This window comes from Panulirus ornatus, chromosome 56 (genome assembly GCF_036320965.1).
Source record: "Panulirus ornatus isolate Po-2019 chromosome 56, ASM3632096v1, whole genome shotgun sequence".
NCBI classification, from domain to species: Eukaryota; Metazoa; Arthropoda; class Malacostraca; order Decapoda; family Palinuridae; genus Panulirus; species Panulirus ornatus.
In genome coordinates, this window is record NC_092279.1 from 17950100 (window position 1) to 17967683 (window position 17584).

Here is a 17584-nt window from a genome sequence, read left to right on the forward strand (position 1 = left end):
CACTTGAGAGGGCGAAGCATATTTCTTTGATTTTCAAATTTCCTTATTCTTGGTTTTCTAAAGCATAACTTTGTCATTATATTGTGGTTGACAGGGCAACTTGTCCATTACATCTTTGAGCCTCTGTGGATTCAAAATCCACCCCCATACTAACTTTCCTGCTATCACCAGTCTTCAACCAACCAACATGTATCTTAGTCTTCCTCAGGTTCAACAGGTACTTATTTAGTTACTCTTATAAGCTCTCTGCACATATCGAAGCCACTAAGACTCAATCCTATGGCACCCTACTGGTTAGGACATCCCATAATTTGTAGAGACCAGCCACATGAGGAGTTAACGTTATGATACACCTTTCTTCAAATGGCAAAGCTTTGGAACTCCCTTCTTTTGCTTTTCCCTGTTCTTGTGGCATTTCCATATTTAAGAGTCAGGTCTAAAACATCTATGGAGTGCTATTAATTTCTTCTGTATCAACTCATTTCAAATAGCAACAGACCACTGTCTTAACATAATCTGTGATAGTGGAAGGGAACAGAAATTCTTGGATTAACATGGTAGGAATAGAAAGACAGATTTTTCAGAGAGGAAGCCCAATAATCTTATAGCTGGGGTGCAAAGAATGTCAGTCATGGATTTGAAGCGAAATATCTATTGAGTCGAAGCTAATATGCATCTTAGGCTACTACTTTCAACTACTCTCATTGGTAAATCACTACATATGTCAACAATCCCAATGAAAAGTTCTTCCCCTCATTCACAGTAGTATCAGTCAATTCTATTTAGTAGGTCATTACATCAAGAATATTGAAGCCTTTATTAGTATTGAATACTTGTTTAAGATCTTACTCCATTTTTTTAATATGAGATGGCCATGACTAGGATATTTTTACAAAAGCCATAGTCTCTAATAAAAAATTAAACATACACTCTAAAAAACATAATAATGCATCACATAGTTTACAAGCAGGAATTAATTTCTTCTCTAGTTTGGGTTATAATCAGTGTGACCATTATTATCATTATTAGAAGATAAAGACAAGATGGGCTGCTCATTGCATGACCTTGATAGAATGTCATAAAAAGGAGAAATATATCAACTGAGAATGGTAAGGAAAAAGTTACCAAGAAGCATACATACAGAAGACAGTATAATACTACTTGGAGAAAACAAGCAACAGGGTCAATACTGCAGGTGTCAACAACAATAATGGCATTAAAAAGCTATAAATACAAATGTAGTGCTTAAAACAGGTGAAATAAAATTCAAGTTAAGATATATTTTATTTTATAAAATATCTCAAAGTTAAATCTTGGTGATAAGCTGATTATAAAGGACAAGAAAATAGTCCCCTGTAGTTGCTATCCTTATCCCTAGTTATGATCATTACTGATACTGCACAACATAAAGCAAAGAATATCTCTGCTTTATGGATTAGTAATGTAATAGTCTCTCTAGGGCACAATTACACAGCACTTAGATTTTGATGCTACTTACAAGTATATGCCTGTTAATGGATTACAAGCACAGAGATAAATCTGTTTAGTACTGTACAATGTTTACTGACAAAGAGAATATTTCATCCTTAGGTAAAAAAGAATGAGACATGAAAGATTCATAATTTGAAATATATTTTGGCAAAATGAAGAAAATAAAGAAATTACATATAAGAGTAATGTGTATTGCTAGTGCTCCTTATCTAATACAAAAACAACATACAAAAATGAGCTATTTCACAAAAGTAGTATTCAATAACTTAACTTTCTTTTATTCCCATGTTATAATGTATTTATAGAATAAAACAGCAGTACAATTAACAGACTATCCTCACATTAGTGAGAAATCATAATCTGCTACTCCCCCACTTTCATTATAGTTTATATATACAAAAACAGTGAGGTCCAGGTAGCACAAATGAACATAACCAGTCGTCACATTCCCAGTTTTGCTTCAAAAGAAGAAACTGACAATTAGGTTTGTGAGGTCTGGACAGTTTTAACATTCCTGCAATGTACAGTATGGACGACGTACAATACACAGTTACAATGTATGATCATTGTACCAGAAATAATAAACCAGCCCATAATCAATTAACGCGAAGTGTGCAAGCTAAATCCGCTAATTTTTACGTTATTTTCTTGGCCTTCTGGTACAAAACATCTACAACTTTTTCCATTGCCTTAATGGTATCAAGAGCATACTCATATGTTTTGTCCTTGTTAACGGGATCCCAAACAATCAATACCCCAGCACCCTGATCAAGAATACCAGTCAATTTAGAGTCTAAGATCATTTGAGAGAGTTTACGCTCAACAGCATCCTGCTGAAGACCTATGGTTTCACTAACATAGGACACCTGTACCTTACTATATGGTTCAATGATTCTGCACAAATTTTGCTCAAGCATATTATCATATAGGGTGTTTAGATGAGCTTTCACTATCATGTCACCTTCTAGTTCTTCTTTGTACTTATTAACTGTAGATTTGAAGTCAGCAAGTGAACGCTTACTACTGGCAGCTGCAATGCCTTTCATTGCTTCAACATGACTTCCACTGTGACGCAATGCTAACTTTCCACTTACAATATTGTGAACGTCCTCAGGACACTGTAGCATTATTTTTGACAGTAACATATACTTCAGTGCAGTAAGTGCTTTTGGGCTGTCAATACTATCATATCCTTCAAATGCTTCATAGAAATATGAAAAAGCAGTCTTAAAATCCTTTTCTTCAGCAGCATGGAGAATGCCAGACTGGAGATCAAGGGCAGCTTGAAGCTTAGGTGGACAGTAAATAGCATTCGCTGTTGTACGTGCAGACGTTAAGGCAGCACGGGCTTTAGGTAAGTTACCCAAGGCATGATATGTTTTACTCTCCCACAGCTGTACTTCTACCAACAAATTTTTGTCATCCAATTTTTTCAACTCCTTCAGCAATTGTGAACCTAGGGAAAGGGCTTCTAAGTACTGTTTTGTGTCATAATAAAGAGCAACTAATCTGGCTTCTAATGACTGACGAAGAAAAGTACGTCGTTCAATTTTTGACCATTCGATGTTGTCCCTGCAAACTTCTACTTCCAAACCTGTTGTTGCTTCCATGTCTAAAAACATGTCTACCATTGTCCGAACAAGCTTTGCAGCTTTGGCTTTGGAAATCTGTGAAAGAAAAGGTCGAGTGTCCTTGATGAGTTGTGCTAGCTGATGAGCCTGGCCTGCTTTCTTATACTGCTCAGCAAGTGAAAGGATCCCTGCCTCCCTGGTAGCAACATCATCCTCCTCCTCTGGGTCTGTAAATAAAATATTCCTATTAGCAATGATATAATGTCTTAGGAATATGAGAATCATCAGACAAGTTGAGAACATCAGAAGGAAACTAATAAATGATAAATTAGCAGTCATATTCAATGAAACATGCCTGGATACATAAATAAATACATATTCATACATGCTCACCATTTCCCGCATGAGATAGGTAGCCTTAGAGGGAGAATTCCTCACTTAGCTTCTTGCTCCATTCCTTATCCTGAAAAGTAGTACAGGAAGGGAGGATTTCCAGCCACCCACTCCTGCCCGTTAGACACCTTCTGTGACATGCAGGGAATACCTGGACAATATTCCTTCTCACCTATCCCCAGGGGAAATATATTACTAGCGAGGTAGCGCTAGGAAAAGACAACAAAGGCCACATTCGTTCACTCTGTCTCTAGCTGTCATGTATAATGCACCGAACCCACAGCTCCCTTTCCACATCCAGGCCCCACAGAACTTTCCATGGTTTACCCCAGATGCTTCATGCCCTGGTTCAATCCAGTGACAGCACATCGACCCCGGTATACCACATCGTTCCAGTTCACTCTATTCCTTGCACGCCTTTCACCCTCCTTCATGTTCAGGCCCCTCCTTCATGTTCAGGCCCCGATCACTCAAAATCTTTTTCACTCAATCTTAATTACTGTTTCCTGCGTCAGAGGTAGCGCCAAGAAACAGTCAAAGAATGGCCCACACACACACATCAGTCCATATATGTACATATACATATCAACATATACATACATATAAACATGTACATATACTTGCTTGCCTTCATCTATTCCTGGCACTACCCCGCCCCACAGGAAACAGCATCGCAATTCAGTGGTTCAAATCATTTTATTCAACATGTGATTTTTGTATACATGCAACACTACATGTTTCACAAAAACAATCTGCCTCATCTGGGGCAAACAGTTCATTAAGCTTTTAAATCCTTACACCGCCACAATAATTCCATCTCTCCTCTGCCATACTCGACTACACACTGGCAGAGGAGAGATGGAATTTTTTAGGTGTTGAGATTTAAAAAAAACTTTATGAACTGTTTGCACCTGATGAGGCAGAGCATCTCCAGGAAACATGCAGTGTTGCATGTATAGAAAAATTACATGTTAAATAAAATTATCTGAATTCCAACTGAATTACGATTTCACCTTCATAACTATCTTCATGGACTGTTGTAATCAACATAGAATCCATGAATGACCACTTCATATGCCCTGGTTCAGACTATTAAGAGAACATCCCCCTATACCAGATTCATCCAATTCATTTCATTATGTGCAAGCCTTTCGCCCTTTTGAATGTTCAGGCCCTGAAACTACAAAGCCTCCTGCACTCTATTATTCCATCTGCTTTTCTAGGTTTCCCCTTACTTCCTCCTGTTTTGAAGTATAGACCCACTTAGAAAGTCTTTCAATTCTCCTTTCCATATGATGAAACTATTTCAGCACACCCTAGTCAGCCTGGGAAGTGTGTCTCCTATATTGTGTGGCATGCATGTACTGTGCTTATAATCAATTACAAAAAGATTATAATTACATAACTTTTCATAAAGATTCATATACTGAATATTTCAGAGCAAAATACATTAACAGCCCAAAAATAATACTTGAACATTTATAACACACATGCAGTAAAAGAAGCAAAATCAGCAAATAGAAGTCAAAGTGTACCCAATGACAAACAGTGATAGCAAAGTCTAAATTCATCATCCATAATTTATTCATCTGAAAGATTTTGTCACATGAAAATGGCAATCAAAACTTAAGGATTCACAATCAAATTACACAAAATCAAATAACATTAATCTGAAAAATATGTTTTTGTTCAATAATAAACAGTGGTGTCAATTGCTTACTAGCTGCAGCAACTATGTACAACCCAATAATGTCAACAAAGAATAAGAGGAAAATTTTTCTTTAAGAGTAAAGAGTGAAATCAGCTGTTTCTTCCACTGTCCAGCTCTACAATTTTAGAAAGTAAAGCAATTACGACAACTCCTGCGGATGATAATGTTGTTTTGGTTTTTACTAATTTACTAGTACTTTGTCCTTAGGTATACCATAAGTAAAACATATGAATGATGCAAATTCCACTTTTCTACAGTCTCTGTTGCTAGGGCTGCAGCTACATCTGCGGCAAATGTCACTCTCCCTGCTGCCTAGAAAACACACACACTTCAGGAACCAAAATACTGTGGTGAAAGGTTCTGTGAAATTTACAGGGAAGGTGTGGGGACAGATGTACCTCATGCCTCAAATACAGAGGGAGGGGTAAGAGAGAGAGAGGGGAATGAACAGTTTAATCAAAGATGTCAAAAAGCAAGGGAGTTTTGAAATGTTCCGTGACAGAGATACAGGCAACATACACTTTAAAAACAGAGAAGGGGTTGTGAGAGAGAGAGAGAGAGAGAGAGAGAGAGAGAGAGAGAGAGAGAGAGAGAGAGAGAGAGAGAGAGAGAGAGAGAGAGAGAGAGAGAGAGAGAGAGGTTTAATCAAAGATGTCAGAAAACAGAACTTTTCAGATGTGCAGTGGCAAAGATACAGGCAACACTCGAGCCAGCCAGCTCATACAAGGTTTAAAAGAGCAAAGAATGAGTGTAGCAGAATCAGAAATTTAGAACAGTAATTTTGAAGAAAAAAATTGGGAAAGAGTATTATGGACCTCTTTATAAACAGAGCCCAGGTGTTACCCAGGACATCTTTCCAAAGGCTCCTACAGCCCAAAGTTGTACTACTTCCACTGGCAGGGACATGTCAACTCATTTGCCGAAAGCATCTCTGACTTTTCACCTGGTTTAACCTAAAGCAGGTGGAGTCCAGTAACACCTATATTCACTTACTTAAGATATATATACATCTGACATAGACTTGTTGCATAAGGTGAAATCTGGAACATCTTGTTTTTTGGCTGTTTCAAAACATACTTCATCAGAACTATGAACAGAAATCTCAAATAATACCAATGCAATAAATTCAATGGAAAAAATAATTAAGATACATTACAACAGTAACAATGTATAAATCTAATGATGCTATTCACAATATTTAATGAAAATTAACAAATGAGTGAGCCTAAGTTCATCTAAAGGGTAAAAATGATCTGCAATACTAAAAATAGTCTACTAATCATATATCTTTCATACGTACAGTACATGTCTGCCATTTCTTACATAGGTGAGGTACCAGCATCATGAACAGATGCCCGAGCCTTAGAGGAAAAATTCCTCGCCTGACTCCCCCATCAGTTCCTTCTTTCTAAAAGTAATACATGAAGGGAGGATTTCCAGTACAAAATAAAATCAATTCAACTTCAACAAAAAATATCTTAATAAAGTTTACTTAAAAAGTACTTCACAAATCATCTAAAATATGAAATTAACAGATAATTTCCAACATAGATATTTCTTGCCAGAAATAAGACTGCCAGCATAGAAGCTTGCAGTATACAATTGCTTCCATGATTAGAAGGTCCAGCATATATACATATATGCTATTGCCTCAGTGAGGTAGCATAAGAAACTAATGGTCTCATTTGCACACATCCACTCTCTAGGTGTCACTTATAACGTACTGAAATCATACCCTACCATTCACAGCTTAGCCCAATACACTACTGTATGTCGCACTTATTTACCTGGAGAAGGCTTCTGATTGGGGATGCTTCTACTATTTGTGGTAAATGGAAAGTTTCTAAATGCATGAGGAGTTATATCATAAGAGTAAGGTATTTGAGTGAGTAAGAATGGCGGAGGGTGAGTGGTTTCCAGCGAAGGTGGTTCTGAATCAAGGATGTCTGATGTCGACAAAGTTGTTTAATATGTTCATGGATAGGATGGTAAAAGAGGGGAATGTAAGAGTCTTGGAATGGGAAGCAGATCTATGATATGCTTCGGGTGGGGTTATGGGGGATTAACTGCCAAGTGGTTATAGCTCAATTGGCAGAATCTAGAGAAAGACTACAGGTGGCGACAGAGTTAAGGAATGTATGTAAGTTGAGAGTATATGTGAACAAAAGTTAGGTAATGATGTACAGCACAGGGATGATCAGACAGTTTAAGGGTTAGTTTAAATGGGGAAGACCTGGAGGAAGTAAGAGTGCTTTAGGTACCTAGAAGTCGATGTGGCAGTGGATGGAACCATGGGAGCTGAAGTGGGTTATAGGATGGGAGAGGAGGCTGAAGTCCTGGGTGCATTAATTAGTTTGTAGAAGGAAAGGTCAGTGTCTGTTAAGGCAAAGATGGGTTTGGTTAAAGGTATTAAATAGGAGATCCAACTATATTGTATGCGTGTCTTTGGCTAAGAAATAAAAAAAGAAAGAAAAAGGGCATATGTGAGGACAATACATGGTGTGATGTAAGCTGACAGTGTAAAAGGTGTGGAAGTAAATGCTGGCTAAATAAGAGAGCTGACTAGGATGTGCTGAAATGGTTCATACAATGGCAAAGGAGCAAATAAAAAGACAAATATGATCTACCATTACAAGTCAGAGGTGGAGGATGGAAGTGAGAGAGGGAAAATAAAGAGGAGCTGAAAGGATGGAAGGAAGTAAGGTTTACAGAATGTAAGGTTAACCATTCAAGAGGGTGAGAGGCATGCATGAGATAAAATTAACTGGATGAATGTGATAAGTAGTCAATAGAATGAACCAGGCCATATGTATTGATTATTCAAAACTAATACCTGTACCCCCATCCCCATGCAATGCGTCAAATACACATCTTATAGCTCAGTTACATATCTTTAACTTATTATAAAACAAAATGATTTTCCATAAAACCTGTAAAGCTGAATCTAAGGACTAGCTATGTCCAATAACATGATAATTTCAAGAAATAAACTGATTCTAAAAATAAATGTCAGGATCTGAAATTAATTCTGCACTTTTGAAAACAATATAGAATTTTGCAAGTTCTGCTTTAAGGGCATGTAAAAATTCACAAAAATTTCACGTTATTTAATGCTTCACAGGACTTCCGCAAATCATAAAACAAATATCAATCCAGTTTAGTAATTCATCTACAACCATGCTGAAGCTGCATGAGATTGGAGTTTAATTCCAATATAAATAACTCCATATATTTTAGTACAGCAAGGTAAAACTAAAGTCATCATATACTGTATAATCAAAGCTTGAAACGTTTCAAGTGACAATAACTTAACTTATGCAAGTAATTACATATGAGCGGTATTGTGTTCCTTTTCATCTATCTATAACAAGGTCAAGCCTGGTATAACGTGATCATCCGGGTCCACAGGTCCTGACCAGGATATACAACAGTGATTGCATTAAAGCAAGATCATACTTAACATAATGGTGAATGTTTTGCATTTTTGCGAATTTTGGCTCAATGTTAACAACAAAATTCCTAAAATGACTGTGTAGGTGTATGTTAACACAACTGACAGAAAGGAATTCCAGAAACAGAATAATCGAGCAATCCTGTGTACGAGATGATCACGTGATCTGTTTAATTGATAAACAAAAGCAACTCACCTGGCATACATTGTGCAGTACTGTGACACTCCATTGTGGCAGAAAGGTGTGAAAAATATGACTGATTAGGCACTTCTTGCTTGACATAATCATTTGGTGTTTATTTCTTTGCAAACTGGTGACCGTTCCATCAAAGAATGTCAATACTTTTGCCTTGATTAGAGCCTCATTAATATACATGTCGGATGTTATGTACATAATGTGGTTTGATCCCTTTTCAATCATGCATGCATGAATAGTTAATTTTTGTCAATGTCATGAAAATAAGCATGAAAATTCTTAAATAGTCAATACAGTGAAGCGCTTTGAAAAACTAGCAATTATGGGTTCATGGAGGCATCGCACTGCATCCATTTACGCATTATATCATAGCACGTTATACCATGGCTGACCTATACATTAGAAAACACATGAAAAATGTCTTTAAATGATGGGTGGCAACTGTCTTATTACTGTATTTCTCATGAAGCCTTCATCAATGCAATGCTTAAACACTAAATACCTTATGACTCAATTTTTGCAAGAAGCTGCATAAATAGAACACTTTCAAAATTATTACATGTATACATCCAGTGTTCTCCCCAGTCAGTAGCAGCTGTGTGTACCAATTAGCTTCAAGAACTTGCCATTCCCAACCACATTTTTCAGTATGAAAAAGCATCAACGGTATAATTTCAAGCAGCAATTAACATACTTTAAAATACTTTAAATGTGCAAATTAACATCTCAGGCTTCATTTTTTAAGCGACCCCCCCCCAATCAACACACCCACCTATTAAACCTATGAAGTTATAATTTCTGTTTATTGGGGAAAACACTGTATTCATAAACACTAAGCTTTGGCCTTAAAGTTTATCATAGCAAACCAATACATAGGGACTTCAAACGTGCATCACCATACATAAGCAAATATTGAGGGGTTTGTAAGTTTTGAAGCATGTTATACATCTGGTCTCATTAAGATTTTCAACAGACAGGGCTAAAAATAATTAAAGAGAAGGGAGAAGTCTGTTCATCTGTCTACCTTTTGTAATGGAATTAGTACATATGTGTGAGTAAGCAGTGTTAATAGTGAGTGGTTTCAAGTAGATTTGGCAGTGGGTCAAGGTTGTGTTATGTCACTATTGTTACTTAATGTTTCTATGGGTGGGGCACTGAGTGAAATGAAAGTGAGGTGGGATGACTGTAGCGTGATATGTAACCATGGAGAAACAGAAAGCTGCCACAATTGTTGTATACAAATGATGCTGTATTATCAGCTAAATCAGAGGAAAAGTTGGATAGAATGGAAAGCCAGTTAACATTATATATAGGCTGTATGAGGAGGGTGCTAAAAATGTGTAAGAATAAAATATGCTAGTTTTTTGAAGGGAAGGAACATCAGACTGAAAATCAGATTGGATGACAAAGAACAGGAAATTGCAAATGAATTTAATTCTTTGGAAGCAAATTTTTGAAAGGATGTAATTAAAGCTCTGGTGAATGGAAAAATTGAAGTGTTGAGTGAAAGCAAAAACCTTGAACAAAGGAGAGTACTTAACCTTATGCAACTATATGGCTGTGAAATGAAGATGTATAGAGAGGTTAATACAGATTAAAAATAAAAGCAGTAAGGTGGATAACTTGCACAGCACCATTAACTTTAGGATAAAAAAAAAGGAAAGTGAAGCTGAGAAGATTATGCAATGTGAAAAAGTCAATACAAAGACACATGGATGAAAATCTTTAAGGATGATATGATCAAGCAGAATGCATGGCTGATAGCAGGCTTATCAAGAAGATATACAATGGAGCAGCAAAAGGTACAAAGAAGAGAAGTAGAATACAGAAGAGACGGACAGATGTAGTAAGAGAATTCGAGCTAGGGATGTTCTAGATGATGATGGTCAAAGGATAGGGGACTGGATTCAATGGAAGCATTTTGTCTGTCAATATGATATGTATCACAACAGGTTTCACATGAACCACCATTGGAAAGTGAAAAATTAAGAAGCACGTTTTTGCGTGGAAGACCATGCTTTATTTCAACCCAGTGGGCCCAACTTGAGAATATGTGTGACCATAAAAAGCTAAGAAGCAGCACTAGAGTTCACCAGTTAAGTTATTTAGACTCTTTTGTCTGAAAAGATACATTAGAGACTGTGTTTGGAACCATACAAGGTCCCAACCCATTCTTCAACCTTCCCAATGAACTTAAGTTTTACTTTGGTCAGAACCTTCTATGAAGATGAGAAATCCGCATGGCACCTTCATTTCCAAGTTGGAAACTTAAATACAAAAAAAGGGGGGTTTCCAGTCCCCCATTTCCACCACTCTTAGTCACCTTCTACAAGCAGGAAATAAGAGGGTAGTATTTTTTCTCCCCCATACCCAGGGATCTATGTTTATAAGATTAAAATTCTATCTATGTGAAATAGGTCTACAAGTTTTTCTAAAAAATTTTTCAGCAATCAATCAATCACTAATTGTCCCTATTACATATTTACAAAATTAAATGTTTTCTTTCAATCATAATTATGTACTCAAACGATATCAACAGATTTCCATTTATCAAAAATATAAAGCAGTTCAGGAAGTCATTGTGCAGAGCAAAATTTACACATATCTACATAACTGCTTTGGTAACAAAATCATAAAATCAGAATCACATGTACTAAATTTCATCACAAGGAATCTTTCCACTGTTTTTCTTCAATAAATGTTCACATTACCTTTGGAGTTGACTTCAGCAGTCTACAGGGGCCATCTTCCCCCACGAGTAAATTTGGCATCATGTTCCCTATGTCGTACATCTCCAAACTTTATAAAGAGCCAGAGCTTATCATCCGTCAAGTCAAAAAAGGTCTTTTAATTACACATATTATCACAATATCACCATTCCAAATAATCCATCATGGAATCCCCTCCAATCAGAAAGCACTGACCCCTTGATTCCACTGCATGAACACTATTTATGCACAACAGACAGCTCCTCTTCGCAAAAATTTATGCATAAAGTTTCATGTCACGCTTTCCAAGACACCTGCTGAGCCTGGCACCTTACTATCCCTCAAAATAACTCAACAGGCTGATGCAACAGCCAATAAACAGCATAAGTTTTGTTAAAAAGGTAACCAATTCCTCAGTGGAGCTACTGTTGACACTAAACCATTCAGTACATTTTTCATATCCAACAGCAAGAGACAATAAATCATTACCCACACAAAGTGACGTGATATTCTTAGATAATACCATGCTCTCACAAACTAATTAAAAATAATACGAACAAATTACAGTAGAACAAGCCATGTCATGCAAACTGATTCATTAAAAAAAAAAACACTCAAAATAAACAGCACATCAAACAAACACTGAATAGCTAGAATAAGCACTGTACAGCATTATTTGGTTAGAAAATTTTATCATTTAATGGCAAAACAGTTTTCCTTTCTCTATGACAATACAAGGAAATTTATCTGCAGTACTTGTATACTGTACATACCCAATGACCTATACCCCATATAAATCAATAAGTTAAAAATCATCTAAATACTGTATATACCAAATACAAAATACATCAAATCTATTTACATAGTTACTGGCAACTGAATTTCCAATACATTTCAAAATTCTGAAGCAAAACATATTATTTTGAAGATTTCATTCATACCTGAGTATTTTGTGCTACAACACACCAAAACTTACACTAAGTATACATTAAATGTATTTAGCTGATTGAATATTCAAAGTATTGTGAACTTTTGGGATAACAGTCATTTCAAGTGGTTTGATTAACTGAACATTTCTTTTTTATACACTCAAATATTCATATAAACATTGCATAAAGTCAGCTGACTGAGTTTTGATCTGCAAGAAAAAAGAATCCTTTCTGGGGTTGTGATGCAATGTTGCAGTTTTATCTTGAAAAAGATAATTTGGTGTGCATATAATCAGCAAACTCGTGACCACTGTATGGTAGCTCTTCATACACAAATAAGATTACCAAGAAACAATTATGTTTGTGTGTCTATCAAGTATCGATGTTTTGTTATTTGTCAACAAATTCATACTCTTTTTTTTTAATCACCTTGCATTCTTCAATTGCATACAAAAAATCTGATGGAAGTTTGATACTATACTGATATACAACACAATGGCTGATTCAAATAAACTCTTTACTAGAATTTAAGAAAAAGTGGAATGCTGTATGAGCGTTTTGAGAATAATAAATAGCCAGCTTGGTTTAGCTCCTCAAATATGACCATGTTAACATACAATTCTTAAAGTATGTCTTTCCTGACTTTCAGGAGGATATGCATTCCTTCCTGTCAGGTTCTAAAGTGTATAATAAGGTAACTGCATATCTCTAAAATACACAAGAGTCTTGCCAACATCACTAGATCTACCCGAGTGTCTTACATACAGTATTTTCTTATTTTGTTCAAAGAAGTTCTGGCCAAGCCAATCAATGACCAAAATGACCATTTCTAAAATACCTAACATGTACACCTTTTTGAATTACAGGTACATTTCATTTATGATCTTGCTGATTTTTTCTTAAAATGTCTTCTACAGCAGAAATGAAGTTAACATCATGTTCAACAGGGTTTATGAAAATATCAGGCTTGCACATCATCCCTTGAAATGTTGAACTTCCATTGAAATACCATAACCTCCAAGGGAGCTGCAGGTCCCTGGTACAGGCATTTTCTCTTGACATACATTTGTCTAGTCTTTATAAGTTTCTGATGTCAAATACTTCAAAGCAAATCTACTCATTTTGATCATGCAAGATGAAGTCATTGCATTCTATGCACAAAATCATGAGACCTCTGTCTTCTTTAAGTGACAAGAGTTTGCATTAAATAACCAAATGACTGTTACACATGCCTCAATGCAAATCCTTAATTATATATAAAAAAGATACTTAACCATAACATTTATAATGAAATATAATGTTGGTTCAGTATTACAGAACAAATAAATAATCAGTAGAATCAATATCAACGCAGCATCTTTATTCTATTTCAATTACTTTCATTCTCATCAGCAATAAATGGTAGGTAGAACAAGCAGTCCGAGTGCTATGAACTGTAGCATGTGTATTCTACTTTGTCATGAGACCATGTGGAATGTCTCATATTTCACAATCAATAATACCGAAATATTATACTTAACAAAGATTGCAATAACAAACAGTCAATTGTGGGAACAATTTTGAGAAAATAATAATTTAGTTATGAGAACTTAAGTCTCTGAGATTATAGCATATGAGAAGATAAAACATTCAAGGATTAAATCCTATGCAATGTCGTAACAAAAAAAGATGCTAACAAAATCACAATATACTTTTGTTCTGAAAATCCTCAAGTGCGACCAGAACCAGGGAGACATCTCCAGCCTTGGTGCTACTTTTGTTCCTAGACCACTTCATTATCCCATCCATTTAACCCTCCTTACAATCCCCAGTATCTTCAAGATATTCCAATCGACTGCCCTTGTGTTCACACTTCCCCTCATCTGACTTTTGCCCAATTTCAGCCATATGATGAGGTCTACAACAAATAAACACTTCTGAGATCAAAACTTTTCTAACAGGCAAGACCTTTGTTAATCTAAAAAGTGTATTCAATTAAAAAAATAAATCTGATTAAGCTAGTGAACTGGATACAGTAAATTATGAAAATGTTTTAAATTGTACTGACATTTTCTTAATGCTCTTCCCATTACTTTTCATAAGGTTCACAGATGCTGAATCTGTGAAGTACCAGTAGATTGTTTCTGATATTCAATATTATTCATCATAACCAATCAAAGAAAACCAGTTAAGCATAGCAAATTAATGTATTTGTACAATGAAATTTAAGTATGGAATATATCTGGGTGTTTCAAAATATGAAATACCCAAATTCACATAACCCTGAAACATATTCTCCATTTATTTTAAGGCTCATATTATGTATTAAAACTTCAATCGCAAAATTACATATTATGTATGTATGGTGTATCTAGTTTGAAATACATATTTTTTTTATACTATTCGCCATTTCCCGCATTAGCAAGGTAGCATTAAGAACAGAGGACTGAGCCTTTGAGAGAAATCTTCACTTGGCCCCCTTCTCTGTTCCTCCTGGAATATTAAAATTGAGAAGGGAGGATTTCCAGCACCACGCTCCCTCCCTCCCCTTTTAGTCGCCTTCGACAACATGCAGGGAATACGTGGGAAGAATTCTTTCTCCCCTATCCCTAGGGATAAGTTTGATATATATATATATATATATATATATATATATATATATATATATATATATATATATATATATATTGATGTACAGTAACACTCAATACCCAAATATATAAGGTAACACAAAACCCTTGTATCCACCCAAACATCAGAAACTTGGTATATTACAACTTCACATAAAAGTTGTAAATATATTGAAGTATCTATCAACTGAATACATCTGAAGGTAAAGTATCAGTTTAGGGGCACAATAGAAATGGCCTATGAATTTGAAAAAAATACATAAACTCTCTATACTTGGAGGTGATTTAAGCCAAGAAAGCATGATTAAAAATACATACATGAGTGGGTACAGCCATGATGATCATGGATATTGTGAGACAAAAGTAAAGCGCTACTAGAAATCAACAAATAGTAAAACCTCACCTAAACGTATTACAATTTATAACATACTGTTGTCCTCTTCCACCATACTACTTGCACAGAGTAGAAGTAAATACAGCATACAAACCTCCTAACAGCTGACTGTAAAATGCAACCTCTGAAATACAAAGGCATGATATGAACCAAAAGAAAACTCCTTCAACACCTTGCCTTCTATCATCAGAAACAGGATGGGATGCATGGAAGAAAAGGTTAAGAGAACACCTACAAAGCATACCAGCCCAGCCAATCTGTGGGGGATATGTAGGCCTGTGGCTTCCAACAACTTGGTCGACCAACATCAATCCAACAGCCTGGGCCCAACCCTGGTTGTGAAGGCCTCCTGAAGACTTGACCAGGTATATAACTAAATGAATAGGGCACTATAACAGTTATACGTTTACCAGCAATAGAATTCAATATATGAGAACTTTAAGATAAGCAAAGTTAGGCGAGTTTTTCAGATTCTGTTCATTTTTACGGGTGTTTGGTTCCACTTGCTCTTACCACAAATTATCCTTGATCAACACAGCCTTGCCCCTTATTACATATATCACAAAACATTATACTATAAATCATGCTTTCCCAGTCAGAATCACTTTCACTGCCTGTAAGAAGTCCACTAATATGCATCTCTTCCAATTCCATACATTATTTCTCTGGTGACCCTAAACTGGTACTAAAATATGCGATATATAACTGCTGTATAATTCGATGTATTTCGTATATTATCTGAACGTTCTGCAACATCCTACAAACAATAACTTCAATTTTCCTGTTTAAACAATCAGAACACAAAAAATAATAAATATATCTACATCATACACATACGTATCATGGTGCTAAAAGTCGGCCGTACTCAAGAGCCTTGGAACTAATTTTCAAAAATCCAAATATTTTGCTACAATATCATTTTTGTAAATCGCAGTATTTATAGGATTCTCAAACTTAATTATAGCTCCTCTACGACCTAATAATCAACAGTATGTTCGCTTATACATTATTTTTCTGACCCATGTATCGTGTTCTAAAAATATGGGTATGACCTGTATCCGTGTGAGGCCATGAAGTTACCTTTCTCACCACCTGCTCTGGCCAAACCCTCTTATACTCTTGCATTTTCATCAGACACAATATATTCCGTCGTCTCGATCGTTTCAGAACATGAAAAACTCAATAACTTCCCACAGCGGGAAAAATAAATACGAGAAAACGTCTGAACCAGAATGAATCAGCAAAGTGCTGGGAAAAACATAAACACACCTCACTCTCCCTCATCACCTCACACCACCTGTGTATTATGAACTAAACAACTTCACAAACATTATGATCTTCCACTTTTACCTAAATTCTTCAAGGAAGAGGCATCTACTTCCATTTTAGACAGGGAAATCGCCGGAGCCCTTTCAACCAGGGTAGCCGCAGCCATTGCTTTGACGTAACTGTTTGTAACTTTGGCCAACAGAGGCGCAGCGCCAAGCGTCCCCTGTACTCGTGCAAGTCACACCGCCATTATCAACTTCCTTTCTTCTAAAAACCATCATTTATTTCACAATAAACTCCGTTTATCTCTACAAATTTCTTTACTTTTTGCAAGCCATTTGTATGTATTTCGATATTCAAATCCAGTTTTTTTTTTACTTATTATATGGACTGCGTGAATGCGTTCCAAGCCATGGAAGGAATCATCGCAATAACCTAGTTATTTACAGAACAACAAAGCACAGGTAGAACAATATGAAAAAAGAACAAAAGCATATGTGGTAAAGGTCGAGATATACCGAATTCTGATCTCATTTATCAGTAATAAATAAACTTATGAAAGTATTTTTGTTGAATCTGCCCATCAATGCAAATGTAATTTCAATCAAGAAAAAAGACCTCAAGTCGTATAGAATGGACTAATATCAAACTTAGCACACCAAATGATGGAATACATTATACTAGACTAACGAGATAAAGGATATTGTAAAACAGATGTTCCATACGGCACATTATTCTGCTCTGGACATCATGAAGAGTGTGATTTATTGTAAGATATTCGTATCACGCAATGAGGATATCAAGAAATGAAACCACTACAATAATGATAATAGTAATAATAATAATAATAATAATAATAATA

The 17584-nt window shown here is 35.8% G+C and overlaps 1 protein-coding gene across 1 annotated transcript; it reads right to left on the reverse strand.

Annotated features, from left to right (window-relative positions):
* Nucleotides 1-1271: 1271 nt before the first annotated feature.
* On the reverse strand, nucleotides 1272-16958 carry Rpn6 (regulatory particle non-ATPase 6). The gene is made up of 2 exons (XM_071693997.1): nucleotides 16804-16958; nucleotides 1272-3289 (listed from the first exon to the last, which is right to left on the reverse strand). Exons 1-2 carry the CDS (start codon nucleotides 16886-16888, stop codon nucleotides 2127-2129), a joined length of 1248 nt encoding a protein of 415 aa, XP_071550098.1. The 5' UTR covers nucleotides 16889-16958; the 3' UTR covers nucleotides 1272-2126.
* Nucleotides 16959-17584: the final 626 nt, after the last annotated feature.